The sequence below is a fragment of the Pseudochaenichthys georgianus genome, chromosome 17, assembly GCF_902827115.2.
Source record: "Pseudochaenichthys georgianus chromosome 17, fPseGeo1.2, whole genome shotgun sequence".
NCBI classification, from domain to species: Eukaryota; Metazoa; Chordata; class Actinopteri; order Perciformes; family Channichthyidae; genus Pseudochaenichthys; species Pseudochaenichthys georgianus.
In genome coordinates, this window is record NC_047519.1 from 28,114,932 (window position 1) to 28,138,134 (window position 23,203).

At 38.7% G+C, this 23,203-nt stretch overlaps 2 protein-coding genes across 6 annotated transcripts in view; one reads left to right on the forward strand and one right to left on the reverse strand.

Annotated features, from left to right (window-relative positions):
* The window catches only part of asic1c (acid-sensing (proton-gated) ion channel 1c), a 152,563-nt gene extending 141,739 nt beyond the window's left edge, over nucleotides 1-10,824 (forward strand). For 2 of the 5 annotated variants that reach the window (XM_034105144.2, XM_034105141.2), the window contains exons 4-11: nucleotides 4,191-4,341; nucleotides 4,436-4,492; nucleotides 4,896-5,049; nucleotides 5,254-5,345; nucleotides 5,681-5,760; nucleotides 6,949-7,020; nucleotides 9,538-9,590; nucleotides 10,709-10,824. In XM_034105144.2, the coding sequence (XP_033961035.1) occupies nucleotides 4,191-4,341; nucleotides 4,436-4,492; nucleotides 4,896-5,049; nucleotides 5,254-5,345; nucleotides 5,681-5,760; nucleotides 6,949-7,020; nucleotides 9,538-9,590; nucleotides 10,709-10,787 (738 nt within the window). In that variant the 3' untranslated portion in view covers nucleotides 10,788-10,824. Of the gene's footprint in view, nucleotides 1-4,190; nucleotides 4,342-4,435; nucleotides 4,493-4,895; nucleotides 5,050-5,253; nucleotides 5,346-5,680; nucleotides 5,761-6,948; nucleotides 7,021-9,250; nucleotides 9,285-9,537; nucleotides 9,591-10,708 lie in introns of all 5 variants that reach the window. The other 3 variants (XM_034105143.2, XM_034105145.2, XM_034105142.2) reach the window with 3 other exon arrangements.
* A 4,929-nt stretch (nucleotides 10,825-15,753) lies between these two features.
* cdk5 (cyclin dependent kinase 5) lies at nucleotides 15,754-22,267 on the reverse strand. The gene is made up of 12 exons (XM_034104641.1): nucleotides 22,084-22,267; nucleotides 21,695-21,783; nucleotides 21,540-21,607; nucleotides 21,342-21,402; nucleotides 21,202-21,258; nucleotides 20,918-21,013; nucleotides 20,675-20,749; nucleotides 18,840-18,936; nucleotides 18,402-18,471; nucleotides 18,211-18,271; nucleotides 18,044-18,124; nucleotides 15,754-17,795 (listed from the first exon to the last, which is right to left on the reverse strand). The coding sequence occupies exons 1-12, from the start codon at nucleotides 22,118-22,120 to the stop codon at nucleotides 17,709-17,711; spliced, it is 879 nt and encodes a 292-aa protein (XP_033960532.1). The 5' UTR covers nucleotides 22,121-22,267; the 3' UTR covers nucleotides 15,754-17,708.
* Between the last annotated feature and the right edge of the window lie 936 nt (nucleotides 22,268-23,203).

Sequence of the window (23,203 nt, forward strand, 5' to 3'; positions counted from 1 at the left end):
TAGGTAATTTTGGAAAAACCGGCTCGAGTGCGCTAGAATTTGAAAATACACAACCGGAAAAAATCTGCCACTTCCTTACAGAGCCCCTCCTCCAACACACACGAACGCGCACATGACCAATGAGGGCACGAGATAAGTTTGTGCACAGATAGAAGGCTGACAGGCAGGTAGGCCATCCAGTTATTTTAGCCGGGCCGGCTCAGATGATTGGTCGTGCTTTTTACAGTACTACGGCTTCCACAGATGACATTTTTTATGGATTTTTTGTCAAAGCACTTAAGATATTCATTGCTATCGGGATGTTAAGAGCATTCCATGGAATATAACAAAAAGTGTATCTCGAGCCGGTTTCTCAAACGTACCTACCCCACCTTTAAGAAATAAATATTTAAATGATCCTGAAGTTTTGATGTTAAATTGACCTAAAAGAAGCCTGGTGCACCTGTCATCATTAGTTTATGTTCCTAATTCATTAACACTTAAGGCATGCAGCATTAGATGAGAAATCTGACCCACATGTTTTAAAATGCACTATGATTTAAGGACTTAGCAAATGTGAGTTTCAGCACAAAATATCAAAGGAATTTGCTAAATTAAAAGAGCCTGTGGCGGGTTTTGCAGAAAATGTGATTCTAGCCCTGAAATATCGTGAAGGATGAAAAGTAATGACTCGTTGAGCCTGAATTGATCGGAATACTGTTGGTCAAGGTCGTAACTCTGAGCTCACATGGACATCGTATCCAAATTAATCAAACTGTACTGCATTTTTTTTATGTTGCCAAGACAACAAATTCAAATCATGCCTCTTATTTCTACACTAGAATAAGCACACAAGCCTAACCCCACTCATTTTCATATGGATACAGGGAAAGAATAGGGAAATATACTCTGACAAGGAGAAAAACCCTCATTTTAAGGCACAAGGAAATGGCGCCCGTGCCACAAAGGATTTCAGGATTTTGCACGGATTACCTTTGAGATCAAGTGCATTTCTGTATTATGCCGCAGGTTCATTATAATATCCACCTCATAATGAGTCCTTGTGAAGTCTCAAAATAATTGATACCCAGCAGTAAATCTAAATTATTACTTAAGAAACTAATCAAGCCCAATTTAAATGATTTTGCTCCTTAAGTTAATGGTCTTGGTCAGTTCATGAGCATGAGATAAATGACCAAATACATCCTTCCACCGTTTTGTTTTAGCAGAATAACATGGGATTATTGAGGCTGAGTGTGGTGCCCTAAAACAGACATTTGGACACCACAGAGATGAGAAAATGTTGTTGGGAAGCAGTATTTGAACGTGTAATGTTTCTTTTTCACCTATTTCAAGTGCTCCAAGTGTATCATCGTTCAGCAGTCTCTAAGAAGTGAATCTGATCTATTAATCACATCGCAAAGTTTCCTCCTGAAAACAAAAGTACATGGATTGTCATTGATAATCTTGACACGCGCGCCCACACCAGTGACAGCTAAAAGACGTGTTTACGACCTCAAAGATGTGCTGAATTAATTAGACTGTCATTAAAGTCTGGCCAGTGTTCATTTCAATCAGTCTCACACGAGTACAGTGACACTGCTCTCGGTGTAATAACTGACATCTGGATAAAGCACTTGTGATTTCTAGACGTCTCATTTGTGAAGCCTCTGTCAGTGAGGAATTTCATTTTTAATAGGAAGCTATGACTGGTGAGATCTGAGAGCCAATTTTATAGCACAATTATGTAATGGTTGAAACTGAACTCTGTGGTCGCCCGAGCTCGAGTGGATATTAGAATAGAGTGACTAAATGACAACCCATCAGTGTAGAATCAAATTAAATCAATCAAATGTTTTGTATATAGCCAAACATCACCAATTACGCTGGTCTCAGCAGGCTTTATGGACTGTAGAGTCCCTAGACCCCTGCAGCTTACAAGGAACAACTCCCAAAAGGATCCAAACAATCAAAATTGTTAAACACTTTTGGTTGGCGCTAAAAATAATAACATGGGTATGACGTCTGTCATGACTACAGCAACAGTCGCATCCCCGAGTCATGATTTAGACGCGACCTTTAATAGCGGTAACCTGCCAGATGAGAGACATAAAAACTCCTGGCGCTGCGTTAGTAACTTTAATTTATACCGATGATAAAAAGTTTTCTTGCACTGCTGGGAGTCCTAGCTTTTTATTGGATTTACTACTCTCTTGTCCAAAGGTGTTGATCACTTCCTGTCCCTCGCATTGCTGTTGCTCCTCCTCTTTATTCTGATAATGACGTGGGCTGTGTTCCCTCACCCCCTCGCCCTAGATGAGATGTCCTATGATATCCATAAAGGTACAGCTTCACACTCAGTCCGAGCCTCCTTTCCTCCATCAGCTGGGCTTCGGGGTCGCCCCCGGCTTCCAAACGTTGGTTTCCAGCCAAGAGCAGAGGGTAGCGTATGACTGTATGGGCTTGCTGCATGCCACAAGTCGTGTATTGTTTAATACTTACACACCCATCAGTAAGATGCACACCTTCATCTGCTGCCCCCACCCCCAAGGAATGGATCCATCTGTCCCCCTCTGTGTGGCTGAAGCAATGACATCCAACATCTGTCGCCCCTTGTCTTCTCTGTTATGTCAGTAAAAAGCAGTTAATGGGTTTCATTCCAGCTTGAATCCATTCATCCGAGTCTGTATCTTCCTCAAAGCTGTTGTTTGGCTTTACCCTCTCTCGGCCATATAGAGTTCTGTTTGCATTTTTTGTTTTGTTATGCCTTTATGTTATCGGGGCGATCCACTGGACCGCTACTTAATATCATCTGTAGGGGCCAGACCATTCATTAGGTTTTATTACAGACTCTGGAATCGTTTTATGTTTTTTCCCGACACTCCTGTTATGAGAGTCTGTGGGCTAGAAATGGAGTTCAATAACGGCTTAATAATGTTTGCCAGTTTAAGTCCGCTCCTTGAGCGAACTCCACTCTATCTCTGTCACTTTTCATTTCATTTCAAACCTTTATTTATACAGAAAAATCCCATTGAGATCATTGATCTCTTTTTCAAGGGAGACCTGCTCAAGTAGTTCTACATGAAACATAAAAAATAAAAACTTTCTGTTAACTAAATGACCATTAGATTGTCAGAGTTAGCCTTGTTAGCGCTGGGGGAGATGACTGGGAATTACAGTGTATGTTAATGTGACAACAGCAGCCTCATCTCTCTGTGAAGTTGTGTCTGTCTTGACTGTTGGCTTCCTCCCTCTGCAATTAGAAGCTATCTGCTCCAAGCAAGCAGTACTAGCCTTCACAAATAATTGGTTTGTTTGTGTCATGAAAATGAGTCCTAAGCCTTTCTTACCATTTAATTGCTGTAAACAAGACTTTAAAAGCTGTCTGAAAGTCTTGGTGGGTAAATGTCGGTAAAAAAAGAGTGTCTTTAAGTGTTTAAGAGAGCTCTGCACACGGGGCACATTTCTGCCGCTATGAGACGAGCACCATGGGTCCAATGGTTACTGTGAACCAAAAAGTTAAAACTCAGGCATCAGATATTCCTCATTAGTGGATTCATTTAGAATTCCCTGAGTTACTCGTAAATATAATGACCTGCTCTTCACCTTATTAATGAGAGTTTACTCTAATGAGACTGCACACTGACTTCACTTCATTGTTTAATTCACAAGGCTGCAGTCCGGGGTAGCTTTAGAAAAAAAACTCATGGGTTTAAATTAGAAAATCTCAATAGTTAATTTACAATTAAAAAAAAAACACTTTTATATGCTTATGAGGAGTCATTTAGTCCCCTAAAATAAGATATAAAGCTCTGTATAATCGCTACAATTAATTTAGTTTATTGTTCTGAATTCTGTTCTCAGGTTGTACGGTTTGTCTATTAATTGTGGTGTCCTGTCTGAATCTACATATTTTACAGATTTGTATTAGGCCTGTCTCTATTCCCATGGTATTCTGCTTCCTCCCGGGGACTAGACCTGCATCAGTTATGATACGCAATGCATGACGCCTGCTTGCTGCTATACGTGAGAAATAAAATTGGTCTGAACGGACATGTATTTATGTGAGAGACATTTGTGTTGGGTTTTGTCAGCTTGTTGTCTTCTTTTGTATTTCCTCGGCTGCACTGCACTGGGCTTGCATTATGTTTCTGGTTGTAATCCTGTCCGCTGATATACTGAGGAAAAACATGTGCTGTTTGCTCTTTCAGCTTCAGTACCTCCCTCCGCCTTGGGGAGATTGCAAGTCTACTCCCATAGACTCTGAATTCTTCTCCACGTACAGCATCACCGCCTGCCGCATTGACTGTGAAACTCGGTACCTGCTGGAGAACTGCAACTGCAGGATGGTTCACATGCCTGGTATGATTTCAGAAAGACGTACCAAATCAAAAATACAGCTGTGAATACTTCTTCCCAATGTGTTTTTCTGTGTAATTATTGTTATTTCAAACAGGGACCTCAACAGTTTGCACACCTGAGCAGTACAAAGACTGTGCTGACCCAGCTTTAGGTGAGCCCCCCCCACTTTATTGCATAAGTAAGACATATTAGTGTGATCATTGTGTCCAGCAGCAGTTTCATGAGACTTTTCAAGCTTCAATATAATGCCTCCGTAGCTTTAATTTGAAATGACTTTGATCTCAGACTGCTGAAGCAAAAAATAAAGTAAAATGATTGTATACAAATTCCATTAGGAGGATTTGTGATGTGTCTCTGCTTCGTCGATGTTAAATAGATCCCTACGAGGTTTTTTTTCTCCCTCCACTGTATTCTAGCTTCAGTCATTATTTGCTTTCATGGAAAGTGAACGATGGCAGCGTGTGTTGTTTCTTCAGTTGTGTGCAGGGATATTTTTAGAGAGCAGGTTTGTTTGATTCTTCGCAATATCTTGAAATGACTTTGATCATCCACAGACTTTTTGGTAGAGAAAGACAACGATTACTGTGTGTGTGAGACCCCCTGCAACATGACTCGCTATGGCAAGGAGCTGTCCATGGTTAAGATCCCCAGTAAGGCCTCTGCTAAATATCTGGCTAAGAAATTCAACAAAACTGAGCAGTATATTGGGTAAGTATTATACGGTAGCAGTAGCCTCTTTTCTTCTGTTAATGGATGGATATATTGTGGCATAGCATGACCTGGGTCTCCATCGTTCACCTTCAATGTAACAATAATGAAAGGTAGTTACACAGGAAATGAGAGGTGATATTTGCTGTAATGTAATAACAGCAATAAACTCTTTGGGTGTGATCTTGTCTGTCCTCTCTCCAGGGAAAATATATTGGTAATGGACATCTTCTTTGAAGCTCTGAATTACGAGAAGATTGAGCAGAAGAAAGCCTATGAAATTGCCGGGCTCCTCGGTAAGATTCTTGCCGTTTTCAGGTTTATTGTGGTTGACCTCCGTATCAGCGCTCTCAGCGGGCCGCCGCCGCACATTTCACATCGTGTGTTCACGCCCGGTGCGTTGAGGTTTCCTCTTTGAACTCTTGAAAAAAGCTGAACACATTTTCATAATCTGATGCTCTTGCAAGGGCCGCTGTGGTTGTGTCTGAGGAGAAGTTGAGGTTGGTTGGACACTTTTGACAACTCTGTGCAGATTACTCTGAGAGATACTGAATGAGAAGTGACAGCATAGGAAACACACGCTATTGTTTCATCCCTGTACCCTCACACATCTGTTCATCTCTCCTTCTAGGTGACATTGGAGGTCAGATGGGACTGTTCATCGGAGCCAGCGTCCTAACTATACTGGAAATATTTGACTACTTGTATGAGGTAAAGTGATCATTTTCAGACATTAAGATATAAAAGGGTAAACAATAATTAAATGTGTTTTTGTACAAGTGCATATTGTAAGGGAAACTTCTGCAGCAATGGAGAGTCAGGACTCAGAGAGACACGAGGAGAGCTGGAGCTTTGATTTCAAACACTGATGTTTATTCACAAGTATACGGCCGGAGAAATTCACATCACAAGTCACACAGCCACAGATTCTGACTGCCCTGGTGGGTTGCCATGTCAAATCTGACCAGCCTCTCTCTCGATACACCTTTTCACTAGTTTACAGAGAGTTAATCCACATATTGGGGGATGGGGCGTAAACACTGGGAACACTGGAGATATCCCCCGACATCTGGAAATACTCAATCACCTGCCTGACTCTTAGGCTCTGTGGCCGAGAGATGACCGGTCATAACACTGAGAATGAGTGCAGCAGCACATTCTTTAAAGGAGATAACGAGTCAGGGTTGGTCGTAAACGTGAACAGGCAGAAAGGTTAAATATCTAGAAGTAAAGACAGAAATATTCTTTGACACATATAATAGTAAATTGTTATAGTGTACCACTTAACAGTTCATTGATTTATGTTTTAACATCATTTTAAATATTTCCAGGACAACTATATCCTGAATATATGTTATTGGTTGTTTTTAATCTGAATTAAATAGTCTACGTTTAACACTAAATATGACACTACTTCTATGAACCATCAAGGTAACATATCTGCCCATCAGCTTCTGTAAAGCTCAATACTAACTTGAATAAACACTTTATTTCTTAATAGTAACATGCATAAATAAAGTGGAATGTAAAGTAAAGTGTTGGCTCCCTCCACGAGATAGTTGGGCTCATATCCTCCAGGAAACCCACAGCTATATGTTCTTGCCCTCCAGTTTTAGTATGGATTAAATGAACAAGATGTAACTTGTTAATTAGTGATCTTCAGTGAGCTGTTCTCTCCTGTTCTCAGGCTTTATGCTAAGCTAAGCTAACCGGCTGCAGCTTCATGTTTTCATTACAAAGCTGAGAGTGATATTAATCGTCTCATCAGACTCTCTGCACGAAAGTACATTTCCTAAAAAGTTAACAGTATAATCTACTGCTAATGTTAAGTCTAAATGTCACTGAACATGATTTATTCTAACTGTGAATAATGAGTATTTGATGTGTTTTTGTATTTAGGTGTTTAAGGATAAGGTTTTGGGCTACTTCGTTCGCAAGAAACGTCCTCAGCGTTGTCAGAGCGACAATCTGGTAATTTGAGTCTCTCAGAATGCATTTGAATGAATGAATGTGATGTATTTAATGAACCTCAGAAACAACAATACCAACAAATACAGTACTGAAATTCAAAATGCTTTGAATGGACAGCACTACCACTAGTTTCATTTTCCCACAGAAAAGATGTATTTTGATAAAAAATGAATGCACAATCAGTTTATCTAATATTATACACATATAGCACTTTATTTAAATGCTGAATATTATGGAGAAGCATCAAAACATTATGCTGAAAGAAATCTATAATAGTTTTACAGATGGAATAGAGATGAATAATTAAAAGAAGCCATCTCACTAAGTAAACCCCCTTTATATACTTCCATCGTTTGTGTTTTGCTCCAACACCACTGCTTTAACAACAGTCGTGAAGGAGAAATTAATTGTCCGACTGATTAAGGATAAACATCTTAACGTGACTCATAAACTGCTTTTATTTATGCTCTTACGTTGAGAGGTTAAAGCCCTTTTCCGTTGCTGATCCCACTCACAGACTTAGAATTTGCTACAGAATTATCAGAGGAAATTCTGAATTGATTCATGTAGAAGAGTAGAAGAATAAGCAGAATACAGAGCGAGATGTCTCCAGATGTTATGATTCAACACATTTGTAACGCTTTAGAAGCAATAAACCCATTTTAACTTAGCTAGAATAATGAGGGGTATTTCTGTCCTGCCCTAAATCACATCATGTGTCTAACCCCCCGTTGTTAAACCAAAGGCGTCCAGAGGAACTTCTCCTGCAGACTGTGAGGTTTATTCAAAGGAAATTATCAATAACTGAAAGGAACTTTGTTAATATAAGAAATGAGCAAATGTTCCGCACATACTGCTGAATCAAACCTTTGTTGGCTATAGTTGTAAAGCTATTGTTATAGCCACTTTGATGAGAAAAATACTTGAGAGATTTATTTCAGTCAATTTCTAAATTATTTTACTGCCAAGCTTCAAAGATCGTGATTTAGGACAAAGCGAGTATCTCCTATAGATTAAAGGTGGGGTAGGTAATGTTGGAGAAACCGGCTCGAGATCGCTAGAATTAGAAAATCTGCCACTTCCTTACAGAGCCCCTCCTCCAACACACACGAATGCGCACATGACCAATGAGGGCACGAGATAAGTTTGTGCACAGATGGAAAGCTGACAGGCAGGTCGGCCATCCAGTTACTTTAGCCGGGCCGCTAAAATGATTGGTCGTGCTTTTTACAGTACTACGGCTTCCACAGATGACATTTTTGTATGGATTATTTGTCACAGCACTGAAGATATTCATTGCTATCTGGATGTTAAGAGCATTCCATGGAATATAACAAACAGCGTATCTCGAGCCGGTTTCTCAAACTTACCCCACCTTTGAGTAAATTCCAGAAGAAACTCATTTTTAATAAATGATTAACTGTATGTTCTCACAAATAGTATATCATTAGGATATCATTGGTTATTAGGAGTGTCGCAATATACAATTTTTAAAATGAAATATTAATATTGTGTTAGTAATACATATCATCCAAATATTCCAGCACCTCTTAAACGATTTACATTGTATTACTGTAGGCAAACAGATTCTAAAAAGTCTTAAATAAGTAGTTTTACTGCCATTATTACCATTTCTTTTTTTCTGGTGCTGTTTCAATCAAAAGCATTCAAGCTGGTGTTTGTTAGCGCAGACAGTTATTTTGTCCCCAAATATACTGTCTCAAGCAGTTTGAATCCATAAGAGTCTTGGAAATGCAAGCTCACATTTTGTAATTGTGTGTCACACAAGCCCACGACTTTTTCAACACAAGCAATTCAACGTAATGCCCTTTATGTCTCCTCACATCAGTGAAGAAGCCATTGTCTTGTCTCTGCATGTGTGTTGTGATCTGGCATGCTGCGTTGCCGCATGTTCAGGATCTGTTTTGATTGCTGATGTGGAAGAAAAGACTGAAATAAGTTGTTTATTCTCCTCTGTTGAAGTGGAAATATGTTAATCTAAGTCAAGACAACATAGTGATGGAAGTTATTTTAGTCAGTCTGGTTTTTAAATAGCAGAAAAATAAGCATTTATTCAGTGAGATGATATTTAAATTATGTTGTGCTTTTACTGGAGTTTTACATAGTGTGATATTTCCTGTTTTCTTCCCCATTCATGTCATATGTTCATCTGCTTACAATAAATCATCCTTTTCTTTCTCTCACGATCACTAATCGTTTTTCCAACTAGTCCATTGTCACATCTCCACTCAAACAACCCGACAGTAAAGTATAGCATTTTGTCCTTTTTTTTTTTACTTTCTTTTCTCTTTATTGATCGCCAACTCTTCTGGATGACAGTAATCATCTTTTATTTCCCCTGCTTATTAAAAAGATCCAAATATTATCAAACAGCCATCTTCCTTCAGTTCTTTAAACCTTCCACTGAGGGGGAAAAACACTTTTAGCATTTGCATTGTGTTTTATTTTCATTTCAGTCACCCTCACCCATCTTTCTTTTCATCATGTCTATTCCAGGAGTTTCCAGAGAACCCAACCAGCCCTGGTGTCACGCCTAATCATGCCCCCAGGTAGCACACCCCATTGATTATAGATCCTCCCTCCCATGCTGTCCCTCTCTTTCATTCATACCTGAAAACCATCTCATACATGATTTCCTCAGTGGCTCCAAATGCTGTGGTGAATAGTGAAACAAAAACAACAAGGGGGCGATTAGCCAACGGCAGCGAGCATTTTAATATCCAACCCAATGTGAGGGCAGGTTAGTTCTGTGTGTTTTTGGTTGGCTTCTCCGAGTGCATAATGATTGGACTCTATGCAAACTCGCTGCTTCCACTGAATAATGATGCTTTCTCTCCCAATAGGACAAAGCGCAGTCCTGCTGTGAAAAAAAAAAACGTATTTATTGATTTATCGTACAAAAAAGCTGAACCATACGAGATCCATTTGTTTCCCCTCCGAAGCAGAGGTCCACAGAGGCCACGCATTGAGGCTCATGCCAGATAACATCACTAGATGCATTACTTTGTGATGTTATCTCAGGTCTGCATGCCGTCAGTTTGCACAACACATAAATGCTTCTCTGTCTGTTGGAATAGCCAGTTTTACCGATGGGACGACCAATGGTTGTTCCACACCCAGCGTCAAGAGTCATACACTCAGCTATGCACACACAGGGAAGTACAGACATGTGGATGTCCCAGCTTAACTGTAACTATAGGAATGGACTATACTAGTGTACAAACAGGACTAAATAAATGCTGTTGTCTCTCTCTTCTCCCTCCTTTCATTCATATTTCCCCACCTTCCTTCTGGTTTTCCTTTGAACTCACTGCCTGTGAAACATATGCAATGTGGCTGGTCTTGGAACCTCCAAATCTGTTGTATTCATTACCTCACCATTGTCTCCATATGTTTCTGTTATTTACGGCCCTCCTCCATATATCATTTCCTTATCTCTGTTGCATTCATCATTTTGGTTTTGCACAATTTCTCCTCGAATCATATCCTTTTTGTCCATTTCATCCGCGTTCATCCATCGTCCCGGTCGCTCTCATTTTACCTGTGGCTCATTTACTTACCTACATCATCATCATCATCATCATCATGGCTCCCTTCATCGCCCCTCCCTTAACCCGGTTGAACTCGTCTTCCCTCCCCCCCCCCCCCCCCCCCCTCTGTGTTGCAGAGCACCTGTGACACCCTCCGGAGTCACTCGGAGAGTCTCGGATTCACGCCGAACATGTTACCTCGTCACCCGACTCTAGGCAACTTCGAGGAGTTTGCTTGTTGACAACATAAAGAAGGGGGTGGGGGGAGGCAGGGGGGGGGGGGGGGCAGGGGGGCACATCCGGGGACTCAACAGCAAACTGTGACTTAATTGATGTATTTAACAGAAACCGTTTGAGTATACTATTGTAGAGTTTATCAATGCCTGAATAGAAATAGAGTACTATCATCAGAAGAAGAAAAAAAAGAGAGAGACCACTAACACAACAGAACTCAGGTTTAACTGCCATGTCAAGGCATCTGTGTTAATTTAATCATGTTTCATTTTGTGGATTTGTTTTTCTTATGCTCTCACTTTTGAGTTATACAAGCAGAATATAGAAATATGTTTATAAAAGGCTTTCTGAGCTGTGATGAGGTGTAGCACTGCTGTGCCTGCTTTGCTGTATGCGTACCTCAACACATGATAATTGTGGATTGGTATCTGCAGCAGAGCAGATCCTCCGCAGTGTTACGTCTCCAGCATCTAACACATGCTGTAGTGAGTGACCTCATACTGTCACCAGCTGGAGCAGGAGAGCCCTTTCACATCTCAGTGAGCTGAGTGTTGGATAAAAGAGCCGCTGAATCCTGAATCCCCTCACTCGACTGGTGTGTAATGTTGCCTTTTGCTACTGTGAGGCTCTTATGAATTTAAATGACTGTGCTTAATCAATTTAAAAACAGAAAGGGAACTTGATTATTTGTAATATGCAAGTATCTGGTTTTGTTCCACAGGGATGGTAGAAACTACTGAACTGGATGTTTTAGTTAACTTAAGTCACTTTCTACATGTAGTAAGGGTTCATTAAAGAGTCAGGAGGCCCGAACAAGGCTATTGATTGTATCTTTATATCCTGACATTTCTATTTCCATTGTTTTTACATATTTTGGGATTACCTTGCTGTGCAGTGAACATATATGCTAGCATGCAGCTTGCTGCAGAAGTTAGCCCTTATTTACAGTGAATTCATTAGAAGAGAAACAATTTGCCTTTTTAATCATTCTCAGAAACAGTTTTCCCATTGCTGTGTCTTAAAGGTGTCCATCAGCACAACCCCCGTGATAGTAACCTATTCTCTATTGAACATAAGAAGACCGAAAGAGGTGTGTTGGTGACATTCCTGAACTTGACAGATACTTGTTAAAACCACAATCAAATGCCATGAAGAAATTCTGTACTGCTTGTGAGACATTTGTCAAATATATACTGTATATATATCAATATATCTGAATATAGATATATATAGAGGAAGATAAAGTGTTCTCCTTTCTGTTCTTACTCCAGAGAAGGAATTTGGACTTTCTATCTGGGTGGACCGTAAGTGTCTTTGAGTTTCTGGTGATTATGGCGTGAATCCACTGTATTGGATACAAGAGAATTGCCTCAAAACATTAAAGCCCCATTTAAAACAATTGATTTATAACGGAAATGCATTGTAAAATTTGACCATTGTATCACTTTATTATTATTAATCCAGAACATGTTTTAAGTCACAAATAACAGTTTGTGATGTATAAATGAACAAGTATAATAAACTCAATATTTACCCATCTTACTCACGTACACAACTTTTCTTCTGATCTTCGTGTGAGTCTCTCGTTGTTAATGTTCACTGTTATTTAAATCCTTGACACTACAGTTATGGACTTGTTATACTCACATATCCTCACTATAAATACTTTACTGGAAATTCAGAGTCGTTTTTTTTAATGTGAAAGTATAATGCTAATAAAGTTAAGTGGTGTTCATAACACTGTAGCTTTATACTCTGTGTATTAGATGTTGATGTGAAGCACAAACCTTTGGAGATCAGCCATCACTTGAAAGCCAATGACTGGACGTCTATGGTTGTGACTACCTTTTGTGGCTCTCGTTTTAAATACACACCCTGTTACTTGGTGTGTTCACTTCTCCATCATTAATAGGAAAAAGGGTGCTTGCCAAGAGCAGCCAGAGACCTCGTTGTGAAGAGACTTTATCCAAATGGAAAACGTACTTTTCATGAAAAAAGGTGAATCAGCGGCATTGTGTCATGAGCAATAAATGCACTGAAACTAAAATAGTTGAGATACATAAAAAAAAAAAGATTTGGGATTCCCATTTTTAATAAATGACGTTTTCACCGGCTGGACTGAACAGCTGCAAGACAGATGTATGATATGCAAATTGTATATTAGCCATCATTAGCTAATTAAAGAGACAAATGCCAATTCATGTTACACAATGATGCTATTCTGATGATGCTGCATTGTCATGATGATTCTGAGTGTGTGTGTGTGTCATGTTGTTCGGGTTAAGAAGCATACAAATGACCCACCATTTAACACAAACTGGCTGAAGGATGTGTGAAAATGTCCCGGGTCTTTACCTCTCTCTGCCCTCACCCCCTGGCTTACTACCTGTCACAGAACAGCAGAAACTATAACTGTTAGTCCTCCTGATATTTGCCGCATAGTTATGGCCAAGTAGAAAACCGTACTCTATATATTTCTGTCGCCTAACACTGACATTTGAATGATTATATTTCCAACTAATTATGTCATATCATCCATTTTCTCCCTTGCATGACCTATTTTCTCTGTTCTCTTAATGTAATCGTAGTCATGCTATTCACTTTGTATGGTCCAAAATGTATATTCTGGAGCCAGATGAATCAAAAGGATGTTCTGCAGGTCCTCCTCAAACCAGGCTTGGGATCGTGCAATACCCAAAAAGGGAAGATGTGGGAAAACTGATAAATCTTTCCATCAATTTTTATGGATATAATAAACATAATGTGGCTTAAAGTAGAAATAAATGTGCCTTCAAGACTGGTTGTAACAGGTAACATCAAGATTTCCATGCGTACAAAGATCTGGGGAACTGAACTTGCTTCATCTGGCTCTACGTGCTTTATGTGCATTTTATTGTAGATATGTGATTTTAACTCTGAATTGTACATTAAATAGTTAATACACACTTAACTATGTGTAACTTAACTCGTTTTACTGACAGCACATGTACTGTACCTGCATGCCCATTTTAAAGGCCCTTAAATCTCGAAAAAGCTCTCAAAGTGGACACAAAATGATCTAGTCATGGTGCTTTCAGGGGCTCCTCTGATAGTACCATATCCCGAGTTTGGAAGTTGTTTATTTGACTTCTGTGCATTGATAGTCGAAACATTGCGTCGGAACAATTGAAGAAAGCTCTCTTGATGCGAGGGCGATGCGGCCAGCTAATTTTTAGGTTTATGTATGCAGTATAAGAACAGCTTGATGAGATTTGTTTTCCTTTTCCTGAGCTGTAGTTGGATGCTGGCTAATAGACATCTATGCACCAATCAGAATTGTGCAACATTTAAAAAAGTATCTAAAGACAGTTGGTGAGTTTTTGACTTGTTGCAAGGCAACATTCCTGATGGTGCATATAAGCTGGTGTTTCACTATTACTAAAACTCCTACTTATAGTTAGGATACATAATAGGTTCAGATATCCAGCAGTATTATATCAAGTAATATAATTAGCTCCACATTTATCAGATGTGATGAACACATTAATGCAGAATTAATAATATTCCAGCCTTTAGTAGGCTATATGATTCTGAAATGGGACATTACGCACAATAAGTACTTTTACTTTTGGTAAGTATTGGCTTTTGATGCCAATACTTTTGTACTTTTACTTAAGTAAGATTTTGCACGCAGGCCTTTCACTTGTATCACAGTATTTGTATACTCTAGTATTTCTGGTTTTAGTTGACACAAAAGTAAAATATCGGAGTACTTCCATCTTTTTTTTGTTGCATTTATAACACGTTAATTTCATGATATTGAGAAAAATGTTTTGAATTAACCGATTTCAAGAGCTTCAAAGTTGATATATAGTTTTATCAAACCTTGTTGTAGCCTAGCCTGGTGTACACTGTAGCTACACAATTATGACAAAAAGCACTTTAGATGCCGTCTACTGGATTCTTTTTTATCACATATTATCAAGATGTTTCCAAAATGCAGAAGTAGTCAATGTGACCATATAAAAAGCAAACTGTGTAAATCATTTCGGAATAACAAGCAAACTTTTCCAAAATAGATCTCAATACAAGGTCTGTTTAGCGGCTGTTTCCCGGCAGACTGATTTTTCTCAGTTGTCATGCAATCCAACACTCAATAACAGCTATTCTACGGATGGACCTTGGGGCGATATTATTTTGGCAGCTACCGTTTCCAAAGTCAGGAATGAACTTTTGTTCTTAAAGGTCACCTATTTAGCTAAATCCACTTGTTCATGTATTTTATACATAAATATTTCCCCCCTGTGTGTAAAGAGATTCGGAACATTTCAGGAAAAAAGACCCCCTCTCTTTTTGTCCTGATTCATTTATATAAAACCTGTCTGAAAATGAGCCGATCAGATTTTGGCTACTTTATGATGTCATGATATTTTGGGTTGTGTAACCATTAGCCAATAACCAACCAAGGTAACACCCGCCCACTTTATCACCCGAATCTCCTCCGAGAGCACCATGATGTGTTTTAAACCAATCACTTTGCAGAGGGGCGTGGCTAGCAGCAGCTCATTAGCATTCAAAGCTACAGACACAGAATCAGCACTTTTAACAGGGCTGAAACGAGGGGTTTATGGGATGCGACAATGAATGATCTGTTTGGTATTTCAAGCCAAACACTTCCGAGACATGTTTAGTATATATCTGAGACATATAATATATTGTTTAAAAAGAGTATAATATGGTACCTTTAAAAGCAAACATGTATTTATATCCAGTTTACTGAATACTGCGTCTTATTGTCTGACATATACATCAAATAATCAATGACATTTGTCTCATGGGTTTCGACCAACACAATGAAAGATACTAGCGAAGTGCAAAACCACCTCTTCATTCAAATCTTAAATAGAAGCTGTACAAAGTAACTCTGAAGCAGTTAGTTATCACTAGAGAATGAAATACTGAGAGGAAATGCTTTTGTTTTCTTTCATTATAACTTAATGCACACACACACAACCTTTAAATCCTACAAGAGCTGACTAAAGATCTGATTTACATTGAATCAATATGAAGGAGTTTCTGTACCAAACGAACTTGTGCTACCTCTTTTAACGAATGCAAAACAAATGAGCAGACATTCCATCATTAATAAATACATGCATCCATTATCTTCTTACATCAGCAAAATGGAAATAAGTCATTTCCCTATTAGAACAGCTACTTCAAACAAAATCATTATGTATGCGTATTTATGGGTTAAGTAGCGCTGTAACGATCTGGAGTAAAATAACACTGCAAGCTGTTAAACCATGTTGATACAATGAATAAACAGAAACAGCTAATGGTGCAAAACAATCATTATACGAAAACACAGATTATCAATGGATTACCTGGATTCTCTAATTTAACTACAGAAGCATTTCAGAAGAGCTAAAAGATGTTAGTATAATTATGGTGTAAAAAAGTAACGTGTCACTAATGGTCCACTAGTCATTATCATGAAATGATATATGTTGGCCCTTTTATTTATAACCGGCTATAATCCTGGCTGTCAGTGTTCAACATATTTAATATTTATATATACTAAACGATTTAAAATGAAACTTACAAAGTGCACAGAAAAGAAATACAAAAGGGGAAATAAAAAGCCTGAGAAAGATAAAATAATAAATTAACTTTCCATGCTATTATACAATCTTGTAACTATGTAGTGGGACGACGAAATGTACTGTTGGTATGTGAAACCTCCGAATTACTGTCTGTTGCGGTCTGAAAAGTAAAAATATATATAACACTGTATCATACAGGTTTGTTATTTCCTAATAATTTCATAGGAAGTTTCCGGGAAATAAGTATGTTTTTGGTACTAACTACAAAGAAAATAGAGATGTGTTTAATGGCACAGCCCTGACTAATCATTTCTAATTAATAGCTTATGTTACCTACGAAGCAAACATGCAACATTTTGAAATGTCTGTACAGAAAAAAATTCAATTTAGTCCATGTGGTCGAATTAGTGTATACCATAAGTGAATAATTATATAAAATAATTCTCAGGTTTAATTAAAGTATTTCTTTCATAGCATTAAATTAGTACCAAATCACACACAGTATTTCCAACAAGAAACATTTCTTAGAAATCATTTTGGAATTACAGACGTGTAAATTAAAGTGAAACAAAAGTAACATACAATCCTTAAAAACATTGACTTAAGCGTTCATGATTTTCAAATGAATCTCTCCTTTGTTATTCTAAAAAAATACGAATTAATTGGAAAAAGCAGCATTTAGCAGCCCCAGGATCTGTGGTCTCTACGAGAGCCAATACATCAGCAGATTTAAACTTTTACCAGCACCAGCCTTTATATTGCGGCTAATACAAAAAGTCACTGCAAGATAGAAATGCCAAAGAAATATTTTTGATCATTGAGAAAAAGTTTAGTTTGCAATGGCATATCTCAGAGAGGCTGTTTGGTCAACTAATGCGTCGGCACTTTTAAATTAAAATCTGAATGAATTTACCAAATGTGACCACAGAGTCAAAGGGCCTTATTCCATCCATAAACAACTTGTTAAAAGTCAGCAATAAACAGCATGTTAATTGTATCGGTCTTTTGGAGCGGAGGGGCGTTTTGTTCTAAAGCATTTCCACAGTTATAAAAAGTATTTAATGCAACATAGTGCATCCTCCCACATTAGCACTAATTTACTGGGAGGCATTTATGTAACAAATTAAACAGGCTTGCAATTTAAAACAACCTTAATCCTCGCAGAGCCACCAGGCCGTCGTTCCAGAGGCACAACAGAATGAAATGCAGGGGAGTGTTAGAGACCGGAGAGGGATTTGCCGTGTTGGTCCTAATGACCGAGCAGAGTGAAGGATGATTGATTCTGGCGGCTGAGGTTCAGCGAGTGGCCGTTTAGCTTTTAGGGTGGGCAGAAATCAGCAAAGTACGGGTGCTGCAATGCCTCCTCTGCAGAGATCCTCTGGACAGGGTTACATTTTAGCAGGTTCTGGATGGAGATAAAAGGAAACATTAATAAGTGGACAGAAATGTAGAATTTATGGCAAGCACAACTCTATATTAGCAACAATTGGTGGATTGGTTAGCTGAAGTTATGACTTATAGGCATGGTTATAAACAATACATGTTTTTTTATTTGTTATAACTGTGCATACAAGTCATAACTTCAGCTATTGACAGTTGTGATAATGTCTTATGATATTTAAATAGAAGCAGGCAAGTTGAATATGAAAGTACCTGGAGTAGATCCCGTCCTGTGCTACTGAGTTTGGGCACCACATTCACCAGCGAGGTGGTAGCCGGATACATGGGATATGGCTGCAGGTAGAAAGACAACTTCAGTAACTCATATCGTACACTGCCTCCACTGTGGGTCAGACAAAATAAAGGTATTAATAAGTTACCTTGTAATCGGGGAGTTTCGTCATTGTCTGCCACTGTTCTTCAGTCGGTGTACCCAACAACGTACTGAGTGGTTAAAGAAAAACTTTGTTGTGTGCCCAGCCTGTAAAGACTTACTGTTGGTAAATCATTCATCATATAGTAGGTTAAAGAGTTCCATATAGCAAACTGCAAAAGCAGAAACAAAGGATATCTGAAGATTCTTTTCAACTGGTCGTCCACATCGTTTCCGGGGAATAATGGCCTTCCAGCATTAGCCAGCTCTGAAAAGGACGTGAAATCAAAAGGAAACATGATTAACATTTATTATATATTTCGGTCTTTGATTCTTAAAAAGTGAGGCACGACAGAGCAAGCTAATTTGAACCAAAGCGCCCTAAACTTATATTGATGAGTTATGATTTTTGTATTTACGATACCATTAACCTAGTCACTCAAACAGGGTAAAAACGGCAGTTATGGCTAGTAAATGTTCATATTTTACCAGCCACTCATAGGTTACAATTGATTTGTGGCTGGTAAGTGATGAAAATCTACTAGACACTTTACAAATGGCTGGTAAATGTTGCTAATTGTGTACCCTGCACACAGAACAAAGTTAGTAAAAACAAGAATAGAGTAACAAACAAACCTGCAAATATGCATCCTGCAGACCACATGTCAATTGAGGTAGAATAAAGTTTAGCACCAAAGAGCACATCAGGAGGCCGGTACCACAAAGTCACCACCTACGTGTGTAAACCACAGAGAGAAGTGTTAGAAGTGAATTACCTCCAATTATCACAACTGGTGTTAACACAATCGTTCAGTGTAAAGACCGTTCAGAAAGAGTGGGATGTGTCTGCACTCTCACAAAGACTAAATCTGGTTCCCTTTAAAACGTCTTCAATTTCTACAAACTGTTCTTTGTCAGGTGTCGATGTTTGAGAGACATTTTTCAAGGTTATAAAAGCGCACTGACAGAACAGAATGTGGAGGTGCTTTGTAGTGTTGATGCTTCTGCTTGAAAAGTTCCATTTGGTAAAGATGCTTATTTTCAGCATGCTACAGGAACATGAATTATATTTTGTCCGGGATTTTTACAGAGAAATAATTATCTATATAAATCTGCAAATCTTTGAATTTTGAATAAAATAGCTATACTTCAAGCCTCTACGTAATTTGAAAACGTCACATATAGTCCCCACCGTTTGCATGTTAAAAAAGTGAAGCACAAAGAATAATAAATGAAGTAGCTGTCTTTCTTAGTCTTTGTGTAACACAACTCAGAGCAATTTGAATCAAAGCCATCATAAAATCTGGTTGTTTTTGTGGAAAACTTCACGTCTTTCCTTAGCATTACAAAAAACGATTATGCACCTGATTAATAACTCTGTAACGGCTTCACGTTGTTTAATTGTTGCAATATAAAAACGTAAGAACCCAGGTGAACTCCACTATGAAACCTTCGACTTGGGGGGAATGATGCCGATACATTTAACAAAATACTTATACTGCCATTATAGGAACTTCAGTGACTGTATTCAATTGACGCTATCCATCCATGTAGGGTTAAATATCTGTAGGACCATCCATCTCTTCTTGCTGAAAGAGTCTCATTCATTTTGAGACACTCATCTGAAATGAAATGACCTTACTTCAAAATTGCAAAGCTTCAAACTCTGTTCCCCTCTAGGTTTTCTGTTTATTACATTTCCAGATCAGAAGCAGTCACCCTGGGTCAAGTGCCCCCTCTTGAGATTGCTGTGCCGGGGCCTTAGGTCAGCTAACCAAATCCACTGAACCTGAGTCTGAAACGTGCCTGTCACATCTGTGATGGCAACAAAACTAAAATCACAACACCATTTAAACCACCGGCTGCTGTGTGTTCGTCTCTCTCCCATATCATTTATTAAGGGCTCAACGTCAGGACCTCAGAGAAACTGAGGCCATCGAATAACAGCACTTGCCATGCATCTGCCATTGTTGGAGCAGTTTGCTGGTTGGAGGTCACTGCTACAGTATGCCATATTTAGAATTTACTTTTCACACGAAGATATTGATTTTTCTGTCATGTCATTCAGTCCACCAAAGCCTGAAAGCTTTCAATGTATTGATCAGACGCTGTCTATCGTGTTTCACTGTACTGTAGAACATAAAGACGAACCTGAGGACTGAGAGATAATACATAAAGCATTTTGTCTCAATAATACCCAATTCAAAATGCCACACAAATATGTAGGGACTGTCTACTAAGTTAGGTAAAAACAATATAGCATCAGAAAGAAGGACATTTGTGCATGTTACCTTGTCAGATGTAATACACCTTTTGTAAAAGTCTGAATTAAAGGCATACATCTCCTTGTGTCATTAGCGAGCACCCAATTCCAAATCTCTCAATGGCAGGCAATAGGTCAGGATTCCATTTTTCCACAAGTCAATGCAATCAGTTATTAGCACCTGCTGTGTTAATAAAGTACAACGTACCTCGGCTGAGTAACACCTCACAGGGATGCCAAAGGCTCGAGCCAACCCAAAGTCAGCCAGCTTCAACTCCCCATTCTGTAGACAGAGACACACGGAACCAAGATAATATTAACACAGACTAAAAAACTATGTGCAGTGCATCAGATTTAGCTTTACATTTCAGACATGTTGCTGTTACTGATTTCAGGTTTTCGTGGTTAGATCAGCCTTTAAGTCAAAGTGCAAACGCAGCTAAACACTCACTCTGTTTATGAGGAGATTCTGCGGCTTCAGATCTCGATGAAGAACGTTTCGACTGTGACAGAAGGCGAGGCCTTTCAACAGCTGATACATGAATGACTGCATCAGAGAGAGACAAGTTTAGAGACAAAACAAAGTTTAAGCAGTTAATAACACGTATACCCCAGATGATAATCCGAGGAAAAATATGATGATATTATCTGCAAACTGTTATTATAGTATTCATTTAAGCAGCATGCTGTACTTGGGGATAAACCATCTTCTAAGACAGGATTTGTATGTTTCACCTTCACAGTTTCAGGATCTAGATCCCCATTGCAGCTGTCAAAATACTTCTTCAAATCCTGCAGTTGATAAGAGACACACATTAGCCTTGGAAGGTGCAGATAAAAACATTGCATTGCATTGTTTGGGATGGATATCTCACCTGATCACAATATTCAAAAACCAAGGTTAACTTCTTGTCACTGTGCAACACATCATGTAGTCTGCAGAAGACAGAACACATTTAAGTAGATGGTTGTTGACATCAGGGTTAAATGCAAGCTGCATGTTTACTTATCTGACGAAGAGTGAATTATGTTCTGTCACTCACAAATAGCAACAGGTTAAACAGCAGACTGACCTGACAATGTTTTTATGCTTAAGTTCCTTCAGCAGACAGATTTCCCTCAGAGCAGAACTTGGCACCCCCTGAAAGAAATGACACCCAGTGTGATTAGCACTAGCCTGCTTGCTAGCATATACTAAAATGAATATGATGTTATTCTGAAAACGTACCTCGTCGTCGTCGTCCAACCTGACCCTTTTCAAAGCCACGATTTCGTGGGTTTCTCTGTTTTTAGCCTTAAAAACTGTTCCATACGTACCTGTAGAGCAGATAACGACGAGTTAAATCAGGCATCGTATTTATGAATGGCATTGCTAGCTAGGTACCTAGTGTTAGCTCTTGTTAGTATCGTAAAAAAGCTGGCAGGCAGAAATGCTATCTCGAATAGCCTTTTAAAAAACTGTACACACAGCTTAGTATAGGGTTAGCAAGGGAGCCTATTTACTGTAGACACGCAGCAGAGTATAGCTAACGTTACCTAGAAAAGCATCTACAATATTGCTAGGTTAGCCAACCAGGATAGCTAATATTACTCGATAAAAAGGGTATGAAAACTTACCCTCTCCGATTTTTTCCAGCTTCTCATATTTCTGCATGTTTGGCCAGTAAGCCAACCTCGACAAAGATAGCAAACCAGTGACGGATAAAAGCCCCTAATAGGGGTAACTATTGTTGTTATAGCTAGCGTTAGCTTAAAGCTACATGCAGTTGCTGCTCCTGGTCTGTCTAAAGCCGGGCTTGTGTTGTTGGTCCTCTAGAGGCCAAAAGAGTTCATCGCAGCCCACAGAAAAACCAGACCAAAAACTCAAAAAACATTGCTCTAACAGAAACATCTTAGAAGCAGGCAGCACTATTCCGTTTGTGTTTATTTGTATGACACACTTTGTCTGTTTGTTGCAACTTATTTAATTCACACTTAAACAAATTACTAATAATGTATAGTCAGTGTTTGAAATTGTGACGAACCATAACTAGAGCTTATTCAACCTTTTTTACATTATTCTGTACAATTCTCGATACATGGTAAATGAAATAATCATAAAGAACATGTAGGCCTATATATATATATATATATTATCTTTTTATATATATATATATATATACAGTGAAGACTGAAACATACATAGGCCTACACACACACACACACACACACACACACACACACACACACACACACACACACACACACACACACACACACACACACACACACACACACACACACACACACACACACACACACACACACACACACACACACACACACACACACACACACACACACACACACACACACACACACACACACTAATGTTCATACTTCAGTTTCATCTACCTGTTAAGCCCCGAGCCTGTTTTTCAGGTCTCAGGCTCAAAAATGACATTCCCAGGAGAAATGACCATATCTTCCCTTCTAAAAGGGTTAAATTAATAATCTTTTTTCTCAAAGCAAGGTTACACCTGTGAGTTGGATGTAGAAGTGTCAGAATCAATATAGATGTTTTTATTTTAAAGTAAATTCAGATTGAACACAGTAAAAAAATGTAAATTATTGTGTCCGACCAAAAAAAAAAGATTAGGCTACTTATAGTGAAAACCACCCTTGAATGATGGGATGGTAGACTAAAAGCTTTAGAAATCCAAACTACAACATATAATAAGTACCCTGTATAAAGATT

Coding starts and splice junctions, on each gene's coding strand:
- cdk5 (XM_034104641.1), bottom strand. CDS start 22,120: ATGCAGAAATATGAGAAGCTGGAAAAAATCGGAGAGG. Junction 21,608..21,694: donor GGTTGGACGACGACGACGAG/GTACGTTTTCAG, acceptor CATTTCTTTCAG/GGGGTGCCAAGTTCTGCTCT. Junction 18,125..18,210: donor CGAAACTCCCCGATTACAAG/GTAACTTATTAA, acceptor TTCTACCTGCAG/CCATATCCCATGTATCCGGC.